The sequence below is a fragment of the Seriola lalandi genome, unplaced genomic scaffold (assembly GCF_002814215.2).
Source record: "Seriola lalandi dorsalis isolate HSWRI2012SDOR001 ecotype SW California unplaced genomic scaffold, Sedor1 jcf7180002054980, whole genome shotgun sequence".
NCBI classification, from domain to species: domain Eukaryota; kingdom Metazoa; phylum Chordata; class Actinopteri; order Carangiformes; family Carangidae; genus Seriola; species Seriola lalandi.
In genome coordinates, this window is record NW_019525530.1 from 75,944 (window position 1) to 92,444 (window position 16,501).

General features: G+C 42.1%; 1 protein-coding gene across 3 annotated transcripts in view; it reads right to left on the reverse strand.

Moving 5' to 3' along the window:
• rasgrp3 (RAS guanyl releasing protein 3 (calcium and DAG-regulated)) overlaps positions 1 to 16,501 on the reverse strand; it is a 39,907-nt gene that overhangs the window by 16,621 nt on the left and 6,785 nt on the right. Inside the window, exons 2-9 of one of the 3 annotated variants that reach the window (XM_087171228.1) lie at positions 15,658 to 15,857; positions 7,267 to 7,408; positions 6,723 to 6,828; positions 4,815 to 4,874; positions 4,453 to 4,584; positions 4,150 to 4,297; positions 3,281 to 3,454; positions 101 to 217 (exon numbers count right to left, since the gene is read on the reverse strand). In XM_087171228.1, the coding sequence (XP_087027354.1) occupies positions 101 to 217; positions 3,281 to 3,454; positions 4,150 to 4,297; positions 4,453 to 4,584; positions 4,815 to 4,874; positions 6,723 to 6,828; positions 7,267 to 7,336 (807 nt within the window). In that variant the 5' untranslated portion in view covers positions 7,337 to 7,408; positions 15,658 to 15,857. Of the gene's footprint in view, positions 1 to 100; positions 218 to 3,280; positions 3,455 to 4,149; positions 4,298 to 4,452; positions 4,585 to 4,814; positions 4,875 to 6,722; positions 6,829 to 7,266; positions 7,409 to 14,405; positions 15,016 to 15,657; positions 15,858 to 16,501 lie in introns of those variants that run through there. The other 2 variants (XM_087171229.1, XM_087171230.1) reach the window with 2 other exon arrangements.

Consider the following 16,501-nt stretch of genomic DNA (forward strand, 5'->3'; position numbering starts at 1 on the left):
AAGACATTCAAGCACCAAGGTCCTTTACTGTCATCATATCAAACTGTGGCCGAAAGAATTCACGGGCATTGAAGTGCTTTAACGGCTGCTGTTGTCTCACCTTCACAACTTCTGGAGCCAGATAAGAGTGAGTCTCCTTCAGTCGAGAGATAGCGCTGTGGCTCAGCCCCCCCACCACCGCCATCAGAGTGTTGAAGTTCTGCAGCTGCAGGAGTTTCTGTGGAGACACAGAGGCAGGTTTTCTTCTTCTTCACTGATCTGATCAAACATATTTCATCTTTTCTTGAGCCAAGTCCCAGACAGGTAGGTGAGAACAAGATCATGACTTGTCATCCACATTTTATTTTATTGTGGAGGGCAGTCCACCAAACATCATTCCATCTGTTAACATATTACTTTTTTCTTTTTTTTTTTTTTAACCATTTTTTGTTTTTGTAAATTTTGGTCAAAATCAAAAAGAAACAGGTAAATTAAATAAGATAACATCCTCCTTCATACAGCAAGTAACAGCCACACACAGCGCAGGCTAGGCTCCCTCTCTCCACTGCACTGCACTTATACTTCTGCTGATTATGAGTGGAACCTAACTTGTTCCACCGGAGGAGGGGTGACACCAGGAGCAGAAGGGAGAGAGAGGAACAACACAAATACAACCCACGTTGTGTGCGGAAGCGTGCACGCTAAGTAATGTGTGTTTAGTCACAAATATGAGACAGAAAATACAAAATATGACAGAGCATGAGAAAACTATCAAAGAAAGCTGTAATGACAAAATGACAATGTTGTGGAGTCTGTAGTGACACATATACACTGTTTAAAAAAATGAAGGGAACACTAAATCATCACAGTTTAACACCAAGTCAGTTAAACTTCAGGGATATCAATGTGTCCATTTAGGAAGAACAAGTGATTGTGAATCAGTTTCAGCTGCTTTGGTGCAAATGAAAGTGACAACAGGTGCAATGGAGGCAAAAGCAAGACAACCCCAAAAAGGGAATGGTTTTACATGTGGTGGCCACAGACAGTTGCTCTCTCCTGATCCTTCCTGACTGATTCTCTAGGTTTGTGTTTTGCTAGTGTCCTTGTCACTTCTGGTAGCATGAGGCGGTACCTGCAGCCCAATCAGGTTGCACAGGTATTCCAGCTCCTCCAGGATGGCACATCCATACCTGCGGTGTCAAGAAGGTTTGCTGCGTCTCCCAGCACAGTCTCAAGAGCATGGAGGAGATACCAGGAGACCGGCCGTTACACGAGGAGATCTGGACAGGGCCGTAGAAGGGCATCAACCCAGCAGCAGGACCGGTACCTGCTCCTTTGTGTGAGGAGGAACAGGAGGAGCACTGCCAGAGCCCTACAACATGACCTCCAGCAGGATACTGGTGTTCATGTTTCTGACCAAACTGTCAGAAACAGACTCCATGAGAGCGGCATGAGGGCCCCACATCCTCAAGTGGGACCTGTGCTCACAGCCCAGCACCCTGCAGCTTGATTAGCATTCACCAGAGAACACCAGAACTGGCAGGTTCACCACTGGCGCCCTGTTCTCTTCACAGATGAGAGCAGGTTCACACTGAGCACATGTGACAGGCGTGAAAGAGTCTGGAGACGCCGCGGTGAGTGTTATGCTGACTGTAACATCATCCAGTATGACATGTTTGGCGGTGGGTCAGTGATGGTCTGGGAAGGCAGATCCTTGGAGGGTCGCACAGACCTCCATGTCAGAGCCAGCGGTACCCTGACTGCTGTTAGGAGTGACTGTCAGACCTGACGCTGATGCAGTGGGTTCCTCCTGGTGCAGGATAACGCCCGGCCTCATGTGACCAGAGTGTGTAGGCAGTTCCTGGATGACGAAGGTTGAACGAAAGCTGCTGGGATTCATTTAGAAAATGAAAACTTCAGCACATGAACAGAAAGTGGTGAAGTAGCTACATGTACCAATGCTACTCCCAAACACTGAACTATCAAAGTTTATATTACAACACTCATAGTCTTTGTAGCGGCAGCGTCAGACTGGATATTGAGATTAACAGTGTTAACAACCAACCCATAATTCTCTGAGTAGCACGCTCATACAGCTGACAGCAGTGTGTTGAAGGCTTTCATCCTGTCTGCAGACAGTCACTGCTGGAGACAGGATGACTGGAAAGGACTGATGCAGGAGGAATGAAGAAGCTCTTTGGCCCTCATAAAGAGTTGGACCCAACACAGTTACCTGCAACAACCACACATTTCTAATGGACTGATAACTCAAGCGTATCTATTTGATACAATTTACAATTCCATCTTCAGAGAAGAGAGGAGGAAGTTTGAAATCAAAGTAAAATTGAGTAAAAATGATTTTTTATAAATGCAGTGCATTTGTGTAGTCACCATTTTTCCAAAAATAAATAAATAAATGAGGTGAGCTACTTTTACTAATGGGCTATAGTAGCTTCAGAGTGAGGCTAAAACCATCAAAACAGATTTATCCAATCAGATTTGTCTTTTTTTCTTGTTTCTAGGTAGAGAAAAGGTTACCTCACTCACCATCATTTTGCCGTCTTGCAGGTTTATGATCTGATATAAATCTGAATGAATTATACATTTTCTTCTCATGAGTTTAAGCCCTTCATGGCTTTCAGACAGTTTTCCAAACTTCGAGCAGGAAGATGAGGCTGTGGGTGCATCCTCAGGTACAGAGAGCAGCCTGGGGAATTTAGGCTTGTGAAGGAGCTCCGTTTCCACGGCGACAAGTTCCAGTGTCTGGCTGGATAACACATTTCTATCGGCCATGCAGGTGTTCTTCACCAGTTGAACCTAGCTGAACTTTGACTGCTGTGCTTGCCATCAGGCGTGCAGCATTTGTGCAGCATCTAACCTTTGTGGCGCTATGCAAGCCATTGGAAATAATGTGTTTCAGAGAGCCGTGGTGCCTTTGTCACCCTCTGTTTGAAAGCCCCATGAGTGGGTTATGTCCTGAGGAGTCTTCAAGATTTTATTTTTGCATTTGTCTGGATGAACAGTCATGTGCAAGGTACATTTTAGACAGACTGTGTTTGGCTTATTAGGGGGTTCAAGATGGATCTGTAGGACTTCCTCTGGTCTACATTTCCAAGAGTTCTTGAGCAAGACACTGAACCCTGAGTTGCTTCTGATAGGCATCAGTGTGAATAGATGAATGAGAAAGTACTGAAAGACTTGAAAAAGTCTGTTTAGAACAGAACTATATGAATACAATTCATTTGCTCTTTACCACAAGTTCTGAGGACATTGAAGGTGGAAATGCCCCTCCCCGTCTTACCTGAGCCACATGGATGTATTTGGTGATGACCTCTGCCCGGGTCTGAGGGGTGAGCTTGCTGAGCACCATGAGCTGGACCCACTGAGAGACTCCATTGAACAAGGCGATGGAGCGCTCCAGAGTCGGGTTGTCCACCAAGTAGCCATGGATCACATAGCTCTGGTAATCAGTGAACTGGGGGCAAAAGGAAAGGTCAGAGGTCATGTTTCACTCTAATGTGGAGGGACTTATATGGTCCCTGAAGCCTGCTAATAACAGCAAGATAGTACAGGATTCATACTGACCTTTACACTTTCCTTAGTAATGTTTCTGATGGTAATGGTATATAAAAGGATATTTAATTGGGAGCTTTTTAGATGTCATGGCTCTGTTAGCTTTTATAAAAGTTGATATTTTGACAATGGTGCTTGGGGAAAATGCAATTTGCAAAATGGAAATGACTCATCCTGTGGGAAGATGTCAATTTCTTGTGTTGCGTTTCTCTGTGATGGTCTGTGTAGGTCTTTCAGGATCTATGCATACCCGTTTTGAGCACCAGATCAGACCATTTATGTTTCATCCTCTGTCCTGTTCTTGTTTTTTTAAAACTTTTTCTTGGTGTTCAGCCAAATACAACGAGCAAAGAAGCTCCTCATGTTTTCTACTGCCACTGCTCTAGAGGAAAGGTGAAAAGGTTCACTAGAGTTTCACCAGATTCATCCTCTGAAACTCATGAATGTATGAGACTGATTGTCATGAAAATGTCGTCAAAATCCATTAAACCAAATATTTCAGTCTGACCAAACTGGTGGATGGGCCAAGAGGAGGAATGACCGACCCCTGATTGGACAACTGTACAAGAGTTATGTTATGTATGTTAATATATATACCGATATCCTGCGGATAAACTTGAACTCCAGGAAGGTGAGGTGTTCTGCCAGCTCCATGGGCTCCAGGTGGTCAAACAACAGTGAGGCCTTGCCTTTTTTAGCCTGCTTCTTCCTCTGGGTCAGCTTCCTCATCCAGTCATATGACGGACTACAGGAAGAACAATGAATAAACAGTCAGCACAATGCAGCCAGAGACGGATGGTGACACATTATATAAATTCTAAACTGTTTGTAGCTAATAGACTAAAAGCTGAAGCAGCAGGATCAGGACTAATGTTAAACTTTCGATGTTTGATGTCTTACATTGTGGAGATGTCTATGAGCTTGAAATGCTCCTCACAGCCTAGCTGAGCAGCCACGTCTCTGAACTCCTGTGTGATCTGGATCAGACCCAGGTCCAGGTTAAACTCTGCAGGGAACGTCACTATCCAGTACCTGAACACACACACTCACATGTACACTTCTGCAGCAAACGTCCTGACTCTGAAGAGAGACATAGTGAGCCGTGTATTGTCCCTGTATTGTGGTGTGTCTCCTCCCTGTAGGTCAGTGTTGTCCTTAAACACAGTGTTAGTAACAGGCTAAACAGGTTAAATGAGGTTAAGTTAGCCACTGTGAAGAGTCTTAATGTGTTGGGATGAATGAGTGTATCTGAAGGATCTTACCTCATTAAATAACAAATCTTCAGTCTGGTTCTTTGGCAGTTGTCACCTTTGCAGTCGCGGTATGTGGAGTTAAGTTAAGGTCTGTTTACAACATCTGACATATATGACTGTCAATCAATACGTTAAGGCAAGAATTAATTCGTTTTAAATTCTGCTGTGTGTGACCAACAGGAGGCTGTCCTCTCCACAGCACTCACCATCATCTCAGCTGACGCTGTAGCCGACTTAAACTTATGAGCAGCCTGAGCGTTGGTCTGTCTCTGATATGGTTCTGACATCAGTTCTCCAGACTGATCCTTAAGCACAGAGGAAGTTATCTCAGACAGAACTTTTCATAGTACGTCCAACCATTTGTCCAAAACCTTTGGACACCGCCGCCCCAGTTCAGACAGGTGTGTGGGGTCATGTCTGAAGCTGTTGACCATCTGTACTTCAAATGAAGCAGTTTAACCTAAAGTCCTTATACTGAGGAAAGAAACCAGAGCACTTTGTATTTGTCAGTGAAGCTTTGGCAAAGTTAATGAAGGAGGATGTTTTCTCTCACACTTTGCCTTTATTCCTTATGCAGACAAATCTCAATTTATGCTTTTCTCCAGAGCCAGAAGTATTGATTTCAAATAATCTCATCATCAATACTTAAAGTGGCGCCATTATTGAGAAAGTCATGCTGTACATATATATATATATATATATATATATATATATATATATATATCTGGATTGATGGGAAGTTATCCTTTAAGAATCATGTACCAAACCTGGTGAGAAAATTAAAGCAAAAGACTTTTTCTTAAGGAATAAATCCTGCTTGCCGTTGCACTGCAGAAAAACAGGCAACTTTTCTGAGTTTTAGATGATGGTGACATCTTATACAGGGTTCAAGTGCAACTCTGACTCTGTCTACCACATGCTGTCAGGTTCATTACTGCTGGTGTTTATAATACTCATCATTGCATTGTGTATAAAAAGGATGGTCCCCTCTCTCTCTCTGAGGCGTGATGTGTATGTGTAAAGCCCTTACTGAAAAACAGCCTCATATCTTATATCCAGGCTAGTTTCATCCACTGGGCCAAATTAGACCAGGACTAATGACCGGCTGATGCTCCATGTCCCTCCAGTTCATACTGAACTTGGAAGATCATCTTTTGGCTTCTTTGCACCTGAGCTCACTACAAGGCATTTAATGAATTTGTTGGTTCCTCTTGGCCATTTTAGAGTCCTAATCTCTGACCTTTGAATTTCTGTTTGTTTCTGTTTTAATAGATTCTTGTCATTACATTATTTATTAATTTGTATGTTTGCCACTGTCTCCTTGGTTCTACACTCTATGGAAATGTTTCACTGTCAATTCAAAGTGTTGGTGAGGTTTCAGTGTCTCATGTCTCTTACTCATACAGCAGTAGCTGTATCTTTGAATAGATGCAAATCAGAAGTGATGTGCTGAAATAAAGAGGCAATATTATAAAGTTTAACTTTGTTAGTTCTCCCATAAACTACAAATTAAATTAAAAATGTGTCATTTTTGATGCCAACCTTAACAACAGTGTCGGAGGATCAGTTTATGTCTATCTGTCAAACAGACTAGGACAGATCACTGTAATGACCTTCTCTCCAGCTTCCTGTTCACACTGGAATTAAATTCTAAATTCTCTCTTTGTAAAGCTGGCAGGCAACAACCATTTACTGAGCAGCTCCGAGGACATTCATCAGGACAGGATCAATACAGCTCAGTGCACATGAACATACAGGAGGAGAGGCTGAGGGTCAGACAGTGAAGGTCTGATTGAACTCCATTTACATTAAAGATTTAGTCTGCATTTCCTTTAAGGCGTCACATCAAGTCTTCATCCAGCTGCAGAATTTCACTACATTGTTCTAGCACTGTGTTGTTCCTGCAGTATTCTGGGATATATCATCAGTAGTTTTCCCGCCAGTTCTGAGGATGTGACGTACCAGCGGTGCATCAGCAGGACGCTGCGAGGAAGCAGGTTTCCCTGCAGCTCCCCACGGTCGTCTGTGGAGAGACGTAAGTCACAAAATGTCTGCAGTGTTCAACTGTGACAGGCTCTGTGTTCCTGATCATGTTATTTCATGACTTACTTATCATAAATTATAGGTCTGATATTATATGATATACAACATTTGCTAACCTTCATTTCCTCTTCTGAGGAAGTCTGACTACACTGGAGGTCCATTTAAAATCTGTTTGGTTCTGCTTCTTGTGTTTGACCCACTTTAAGTGATGGAGCTGCTTATTCAATATACACATATACATATATACTGAACATATGTATGTATATATATATATAAAGAACCAGTAGAACCAAAGAACAGAACCAAAGTGAACAATGAAAATAAAACCAGAGCTGTAATAAACCTGTGTTTTCTATCAGGTTTTAGATGAGACCATGTTCACTGACACTGATGAAGGCTGTGCATTCATGGTACTCACCAAATGCTTGAATGCATTCATCTAAGAGAGCATCTAGAGACGCTGCCTTTCCCAGTGTGGACGATCCCATGGTGGAGGTTGAAGCTGGAGGAAGGTCAGAGGTCAACACTTCCTTTTCCTGTTCTGGACCATTCAGGATTTTCTTTGGAGCAGGAGAGAGAGAGAGATTCATCAGTCACAGCAAGACATTGTTAAATGAGACAGGAATAAAACAAGAGGACTAACCACACTAGAGTTAAGAAAATGAAATAATAAAGCATGTATCCTTTTTTATATAGATCAATCTAAATGTAATCTTCATCGGTGAACATGAGATGCTATGATCTTACACAGTCCTCCACCTGGTGGGTTTAAGATATAACATGATGCTTGAGGTCTGGAAACAGTCCAAAACATGAACAGTAGAAACACTCACACCACATTGTGTGTCTGCATGGACATGTTTACATGTCTGTTGCTGCATACGGCCCATATATACACTGTTTAAAAAAATGAAGAGAACACTAAATCATCACAGTATAACACCAAGTCAGTTAAACTTCAGGGATATCAATGTGTCAATTTAGGAAGAACAAGTGATTGTGAATCAGTTTCAGCTGCTTTGGTGCAAATGAAAGTGACAACAGGTGCAATGGAGGCAAAAGCAAGACAACCCCCAAAAAGGGAATGGTTCTACATGTGGTGTCCACAGACAGTTGCTCTCTCCTGATCCTTCATGACTGACTCTCTAGGTTTGTGTTTTGCTAGTGTCCTTGTCACTTCTGGTAGCATGAGGCGGTACCTGCAGCCCAATCAGGTTGCACAGGTATTCCAGCTCCTCCAGGATGGCACATCCATACCTGCGGTGTCAAGAAGGTTTGCTGCGTCTCCCAGCACAGTCTCAAGATAATGGAGGAGATACCAGGAGACCGGCCGTTACACGAGGAGATCTGGACAGGGCCGTAGAAGGGCATCAACCCAGCAGCAGGACCGGTACCTGCTCCTTTGTGTCCTCCTCACACAAAGGAGCAGGTACCGGTCCTGCTGCTGGGTTGATGGACAGGAGGAGCACTGCCAGAGCCCTACAACATGACCTCCAGCAGGATACTGGTGTGCATGTTTCTGACTAAACTGGATGAAATTCACACAAATTGGATCAGCCTGTGATTTCAATATTTACTTTGATTTTCGGTGTGATTGTGAATCCAGCCCTCAATGGTTTGATAATTTTGGTTTCCATTGACTGTTAGAGATCTGTTAAAGATTTTCAACTTGAATAATTTTTTCATCAAGATCCGATGTGTGATTTAACCTCCTAAGACCCGAGCTCTATTCTTTGCTATATAGGCTGATTGGGACATGAGAAAAATGATGTCCACATATGAGGACATTAGTTTTAAATTTCGATTACTGAGTGGCAGTATAATATCCTCATGTGGTCACCAGGCCCTTGTTGAGAAAAAGTTAGTATTGTGGTCTAGAGAACCCAAAATGTGAGGTCCACATATGTGGACGCCAGGTCCTAGGAGGTTAAGTGTTCCTTTAAGTTTTTTGAGCTGTGTATAATCCAATTAAGACGTCCATGTGGAGACTCGTTGCCAAACAGGTCATAGTAGCTAACTGGAGGCTCTGTGGTACACAGTTTAACTAGTTTCTACCAACACACACAAACACATACAGTAGCATCACCAGCAGTGCTTCAGATGCTCCTACATGAATGCCGCCATCACATCTGGCTACGATCCAGTGCTCCCTCACATCTGTTTGCACAAATACCCAGCAGCATCTGACAGCTGATCGATATGAAACAAGCAGCAGGCATGTTCAAAATTTCTTCAAGACTTTAGCTGATCACATTCGTAGTTCAATTCAACAGAGTCGAGAGGTTGCGCCTCACTGAGAAAAGTGTCATGACCCTTCTACTCATGTCGGTGATGTTTCTATCAACAACAGGATATTTATACCCATGACTCGGCATGTTTATCTGAAACGATGCTGTTTGTATCTGCAGGTTGGATATTATAGGCTGGGTGATGATATTTTTACCCATGACAATCATGTCTCAATAATCCACAGTGACATTTGAACACATGCAGAGATACTCGTAACCACAACAATCCCATAGTGATACTAACAACAAAGATCTGTCTGTGTGTCTGATTTGACATTTTTAACAACATTTAACATTATAAATAATAACCAAAGATAAGAATCCAGGCTGATGGTCATGAAGGGCTGTCCAGGCTCTCAGAGAGGTCATCTAATTATAGACATGAGTCCATGGCCAGACAGGCTTTTGCCTTTAATCAGTGAGCTGTATTTTATTAACCAAAATCTTAATCAATGACCAGTAACTATCTGTCAGATAAATGTAGTGGAGTAAAACGATACAATGTTTCAGGCCTTCAGTATTTCAGTAGAGGGTCAAACTAACATAAAACACTCAGTGAAAAACTACCTTCACTTAAGTGCAGACTTTGAATTCCTCCACTGTCAGCAGCAGAGATCCAGTATGGTAATGTGATGTGGCTCAGTGGGACTATTCAATGCTACCTCAAAGTTCAGTGCACAAAGATTAAAATGAACTAGTTCACATTCATTTCTCCTCCTCCATCAGCCACTGCCATTTCACATACTAATGAATTACTGTGGACCACTATAGAGTCACAGACAGAAAAAACAATGTGAGTATAAGTTTTATGTCTATATGCTGTGAGTTTGAAGAACTTAAGCTGTTGGTTCATGATCTGATTCTTTCTGTGACATCATTCCTTTGCAGAATGATCAGATGCTACAGCTCAATTTGTTGTTGCAAATTCATTGATTTTCCGTTGGAATCTGAATTGATTTGTTCATAAAAATCCTTCAAATGTTCAAATGAACCAGCTTCACCAGAACCAGCAGCAGCACTAGACAGCGGACACATGCACTGGGTGGTGCCTTAAATCCTCTGGTAGCCGCTGTAAAATAGCCATTATTTAGCATGGTGATGCATAACATGGATAAATGGTGTGAAAATCATTTGTTCACCATGGTAACACACATGAAAATTAGCAGGTGTAAAAATGTAGAGCTATTTATAAGTTTTGCTATTGCTACATAGCTAGCATTAGCATTCACAGCTGTTTACTGACCAGTCTTGACAACAGCTGCAGCCATTGTTGTGTTTACAAGACAGGAGGTTATAATACGTCCTCTAAGCAACTTCAGGACAGACTGGAGGCGGCAGCGGCTCAGTATCGGAAAAGTGACAAGACATTACAATCAGACCAGAGTTTGCTGTTTCTCTCCACCTCTGGAGACAGCTGTTGGGGAAGTTTGAATGAAGTTTGATGCTGAACTCACAACATTTCTTCTAGACTGGTAAGTAAATAGCTGCTAATGCTAACAGCTGTTAGCTATGTAGCAATAGCAAAAATGAAAGCTCCTTTAAAAAGTGTTGCTCTGCAGTCTGACAACATTAAGCTCTGTGTGACACCAGCAAACAGAAACATACAGATCTAAGAGCAGACTGATGATGCAGGATGACATCACCAAAACTGTCCAATCAACGAGCTGCCTGTCAGTATGTATAACTTCACAGTGTGAACATGAACTGGATCAGAACTGAAAGGTGACATCATGTCATGTTTCCTAAATGAACCAGGCCCAGTGGCTTCCGTTAAAGTACCACACATTAAAGATCTTCTGTACAAGATCTGAAAAACTTTCTTCCGTCAACTAAGAAACACATTTAAAGCATTCACCAGCTAGTTTCTAACCTTGTCTGTACAGTCAAAACCAACACAATGAGCTGAGAGATGCTAAAAATAGGGGAGCTGTGAAGTTGGTGGTAATTCTCTGTGGGTTCATCATTAGAACCTCTTTCACATTCAACTGAAGCATTGCGAAAATATATAAATTGATTAGTGCAGCTTTAACAAACAAAAGACAACAAGAATCACCTCCTTGTGGTTGTATCCCTCCGCCACACAGAGTAGTTTCAGATGACATCCCTGTTTATCCAGAGTCATATAAAATATGAACCATTTGTGTGAAATTTTGTCATAATGCTGTGTGAAGTCTTGAGTTATGGCTAAAACCACGTTTTGTGACGTCATACTGACCTTGACCTTTGACCACTAAATTCTAATCAGTTCATCTTTGACTCCAAGGGAATATTTGTGCCAAATTTGAATAAGTTCCTTCAAGGCGTTGCTGTAGTGCCGACCCTGACCAATTCGGTGCCCTAGGCAAGATTTTAGCTGGTGCCCCTTGTATCGCAGTCAATTTCACTACCAATCACACAGAAACTGCACAGCTTTGTCTGCGAGATTTTGTTTATAACCCACAAAATAAAAACCGTATTAGAAACAAGTGACAGAAATTAAATTATAAATACTACATAAATAAGGCATTGCACAATATAAGATATTAAAGTAAGGAATGAAGACATTAAAAATTATTGCACAAACAAAAAATATTAACTGCAAATGCAATATGCATAATGCAGCTGCATAATGTGTTCTACAGCACACATGGGCAAGTTTTGTCTGGTGCTGACAATCCACCAGTGTCTCGTTTTCATATTGAGTCGATCCAGCCGTCTGTGTTCATGTCTGCCGAGGGGGAAGGTCTGCACAGTGTCCCTACCCAAGTGATTACGTGATTACATGTCTTTGTCTCCATTTGGTTGGTGAATCTAGCACTGACACAGATTTACTAAACTCAGTGAAACAGCAGTATTCACAACGAGTCTATATGTATTTTATATATCAGATATGTTTGAATTTTATTATTATGTGTGTGTTTAGAACTTTTCATTTAGGGTTTGGGTGGAAACTTTGGAGATTTCACCTACAAATGCCTCTATTAAATCTCTGTAGTTTTGCTCTGCATCACTATATCAATATCAATTTTGAGACATGTAATGTTCAGATGTTGTAGTATGGTACAGTAGAGGCTTTGGGCTGTCATTTTTGTTAGGCGAAAATAAAAGTGCTCATTTATTCTGTGTGCCATCTTCATTTACTCATAGTCAGTAACATCTGGGCTGATGCTTACACCTCTTGATGAATCTCACAGGTGTTACATTTCTTTTGACAGATTAAGGAACCCAGAAAATAAGGGCCTCTCCATTATTTAACAGGCTTCGGTATGTAGTTTTGTTGTTGTGTGGGCTTATGTAATATAAATAATAAATATAATAGTACAAGTAAATAGTAAAAGTTAAACATTTCGATTTTTTTTTTCTTCGGCCATTTGCGGGCCCCCTATGCTGAGATATTGTGTGCACGAGAATGGGAAGGACGGACAACCTGAAAAAAATATGGCAAAATAGAAAGCAACAGGAGTGGTGCTGACGTAGTTTCCAGGGCAACTTGTTGAACCTCTCAGCAAATAAAACAGTTTCTGTTGCACAATCACACACGGATGAAAGATTCCTTTATGTATTCACACTGTGGTGGAGGCAGTACTCACATCCTTTGATCCTCAGAGCAACACAACAATGTAAAAACACTTCAATTAATTTGTAAAAAGTCATCGAAGCCTTCAAATAAAGGTAAAGTATTTGGTTATTAAATGTAGTAGAGTCAAAGTACTAATACTTCAAAGTTGCTGAGTAAATGTACTTTCCACCACCAACCACTGCGGAGTCCCAGAAGGATCACGGTGTCAGTCTTTGTTCTGAACTACTTTTGTTTTTAAGTTTTATTTTTTTAATAGTTTGTCAGTTTAGGGAAACACTGCAGATACGAGCAGAGATGAAGTGACTCTGGGTGGTTCCTGCAGCTGTGGTTGAATACATGAGACCATGGATGTGACCAACTGGCAGAGAAAGCATCGGCAAGACACATCATTGCATCTCGCAGGTATGACAAGTACAGTATGTTAGCAGACATACAGAAGCTTCAAAGCAGTGCTCAGTCAGACACACACACACACACACACACACACAAAACCAAGTTACTGTTATACACATTATAAATGAATTTGTCACAGTCACAAGAACTAAAGTACAGACATGGCTACAGTCAGATCACAGCTGCACCTCGGCAGAGAGAGAGAGCTGGGTGAACTCTGCTACAGCCGAGGGTTCAGTGTGCTCTGCTAGTATAAAGAGAGACAAAGTCCATGTCAGGAGGTGGTTGTGGTGGATGGATATCCATGGTAACCTTGACAGTCGAGGCACTATTTCAAAAAGACGACCTGTGTGGTTGTTGACACCTTCCACACATGCACTGTAGATCACTGTACTGGATTTTCATCACAGTCGAACAGGAGAAAAACAAAAAGTCAGCACAGGAACAGAGATGTCGGCTGCATCTGACTTCTTCTTCTGCCATTTTATATGTTCTATGCACAGGTTCAGGGTTCCCGCTCTTTTCTAGAGATCATTTTCCAGGACTTCTCCAAGACATGTTCAGTGATGATCTAGCTCATATGACAGACAGGAATAACACCACACACCGATATGTTCCTATCTGTGGAAGTCTGATCTGAAGTGCAGTCTATACTTGGTTAAACTTATCAATGAAATCATCTCTTACAAGCTTAATTAAAAATTAAATTATGACGAATTAATCACCAGAATTTTGTCACATAGCGGTTGCTTGGCAGCTAAGCTACAATTTTCCCCTACTGGCAAATCTAGACTGAACTTTAGCTAAATGCATGATTCAAAGTTGAATCGGCTCATCCAACCTGCAGCATGTGATGTGACTTCAGGGTGCGTTCACAGCATTGCCAAACAAAACCAATAGCAGCATGTTGAAAATACCATAAACTAGCCTACCATTTGAAAGTCAGAGGACCTTTTACTTTTTCCATGACTGGAAAACTGGTGAACAGCTTGTGGCAACCATAATAGCGATCAAAACAGATTTAACCCAAATACAGTCTCAAGTCTTGTGACCCGTTGAAAGTTTCAACCATGTTTCTACGTTAAAATAGGACAAAGCAGTGTGGCTCCAAGGAGAGATGGGTTTGGTCATTCTCACCACTCCCTATCTATTTTTTATGGGAAATTTTTTCACCATTTACATCGCCATGGTTACTCAAATTGCTAAGGAAACGCTACCATTCTTGATCAAGCAGCATGTTTTGATATATAATTCGTCTGGGTAGAGGAATAAGAAGAATAAGAAGTAGAAGTATAATGGATTCAAATATATACTTACAGTACAGCAGGCACATAATGACCATCAGAGGGATGTCCACTCCCAACTAGTGATTTAGACCTGTCTGCCTGTTTCCTTCTGGGGAGACAGACGCTGTGACTGATCCAGGACGTCCTCTGTATGACAGGCTGTAGTAGCCACATGCTGCACGCTCACACAATCTGTTTGCAGCCAGGTCTACATTACTCCTCATGTCAGCAGCACCAGAAGAAGGTCGCCGGTCTATCACAAGACTAACACAAACATATTCACACTCACAGTCACACCTGAGGGCAGTTTACAGTCTCCAAACGCTGCACGCCGTTCATGTGTGGGAGGAAACTCTCACAGAGAAACCACCCCCCCAAGCCAGACAGTGTTTCATAACTTCACAACACAGCTCAGCAGCAGTGATCGCTTCTTCCTACCTAACGTTTAAATCACAGCTGACTCCATGTTCTGTGTCTGATCTGAACCGTGCTCGACAGGGACGCAACACCGGGGGCCTCCGCCGTCAGTGTGATCTACATGCTTCAGTCAAATGTTAAAACAACAGCCCTGATAACAGAACAGTGACAGTGAGGACAGTTAACGCTGCCTGTTCCTGTGACGTCGATGTGCATCACGAACAACAAACAGGCCATTCTGAACCTTTAACGTCTCCTCTCTTTCCTCGACTCTGTGGACATCACGCTGCTCTCGCGGTGTGTCAAACATTAATGCATTATATGTCGAATTGCTACGGGACGCACACACCAACACATTCTTATGTTTTCCCTCCTCTTGATTTCACAGCTCGGCTCTGCATGTTACAGTCAGCTGTGCCCTTTAGCATGACTTGTGCTTTTCTGCCTCCACAATGGGTCACTGTGTCTCTGCCTCTGGTTTGTGGATGCGTCACTTTGTGCTTATTGCACAGTCCAGTGACACACGCCGCTCACAGATGCACACACACGCACACACACACACACACACACGCACACACACACACACGCTCTCACATGCACAACGAGACAGAAAATATAATACAAATGCAAAGACATACACCTGCACACACATTCATTACACTGTTGTTAAAAGCCCTGCTTCACAGTAAGGTCTGCTTAATGTCGTTCACAACAGTTTAACAGTCAGAGACACATAGACACACACACACACACACACACACACTAACCCTAATTACACAAGCCAGAGCTGAAAGATTAAACTGTACCGTTCCAGCTGTTAAATCTGTCACAGAGACACAAACTACACACACACAGTCAGGTCTTACCGTTTAACACAGTGTCAGCTACCATCCAGATTAGAGCTCCGTCCTCTCAGTGAGACTGGAGCTGCTGCTGAGCGCCGCAGGCTCCTACAGGCTGTCAGGCTGCGAGACTCCCATGGTGGAGCGGATACTACGCTATGACCTCCTCCTCCTCCTTTTGTTGGTAAACACAGCAGCCTGGAGCAGCAGCAGTCCTGCCAGTCCTGCCATGTGACCCACACACACACACACACACACACACACACGTATATCTTGACAAAGGAGCGACACAAATTAAATGATTAAGAATTGTTGATTAAAGTAAAACTGATGACAAAATCATAATTTTCTTTTCATGATTCAATTACATGCAGTTTATCTTTTATCAGTAAAATTAACATGTGTGATCATCATTGCAGCAGAAAACATTAAAAACTTGGATTACTGTTAATTAATGTGTTAGAAGTCAGTCCACACATTTAAGTGACAGGAGGTTCAAATCTTTTTTTCTACATTTTTACATTTGTTTTCAACAAATCCTGACCATACATTAACATTAAAGACACTGCACACAGGATGTTACATATCATACTATCACCTGTAAGTTAAAAGACAAAAATTTAAAGCTGCAGTAACTTCGTTTTGGCCACTTGGGGTCAGCATAACGAGCTGTCATACTGACATTCATCCTGCCAGGCTAGGAGGGAATCTTATTCACCACCAAGTGAATGACAATGAAGAATGAGGAAGTTGATGCCTGGTCCTTTTCTAAGCCCATGTTTTTAATGTTGAATGGTCATGTTCCTCTCAGAACTTACAGCAGGTTTATATTACAAGCTGTTTGATTCACGATTGTATCTAAGCAGCT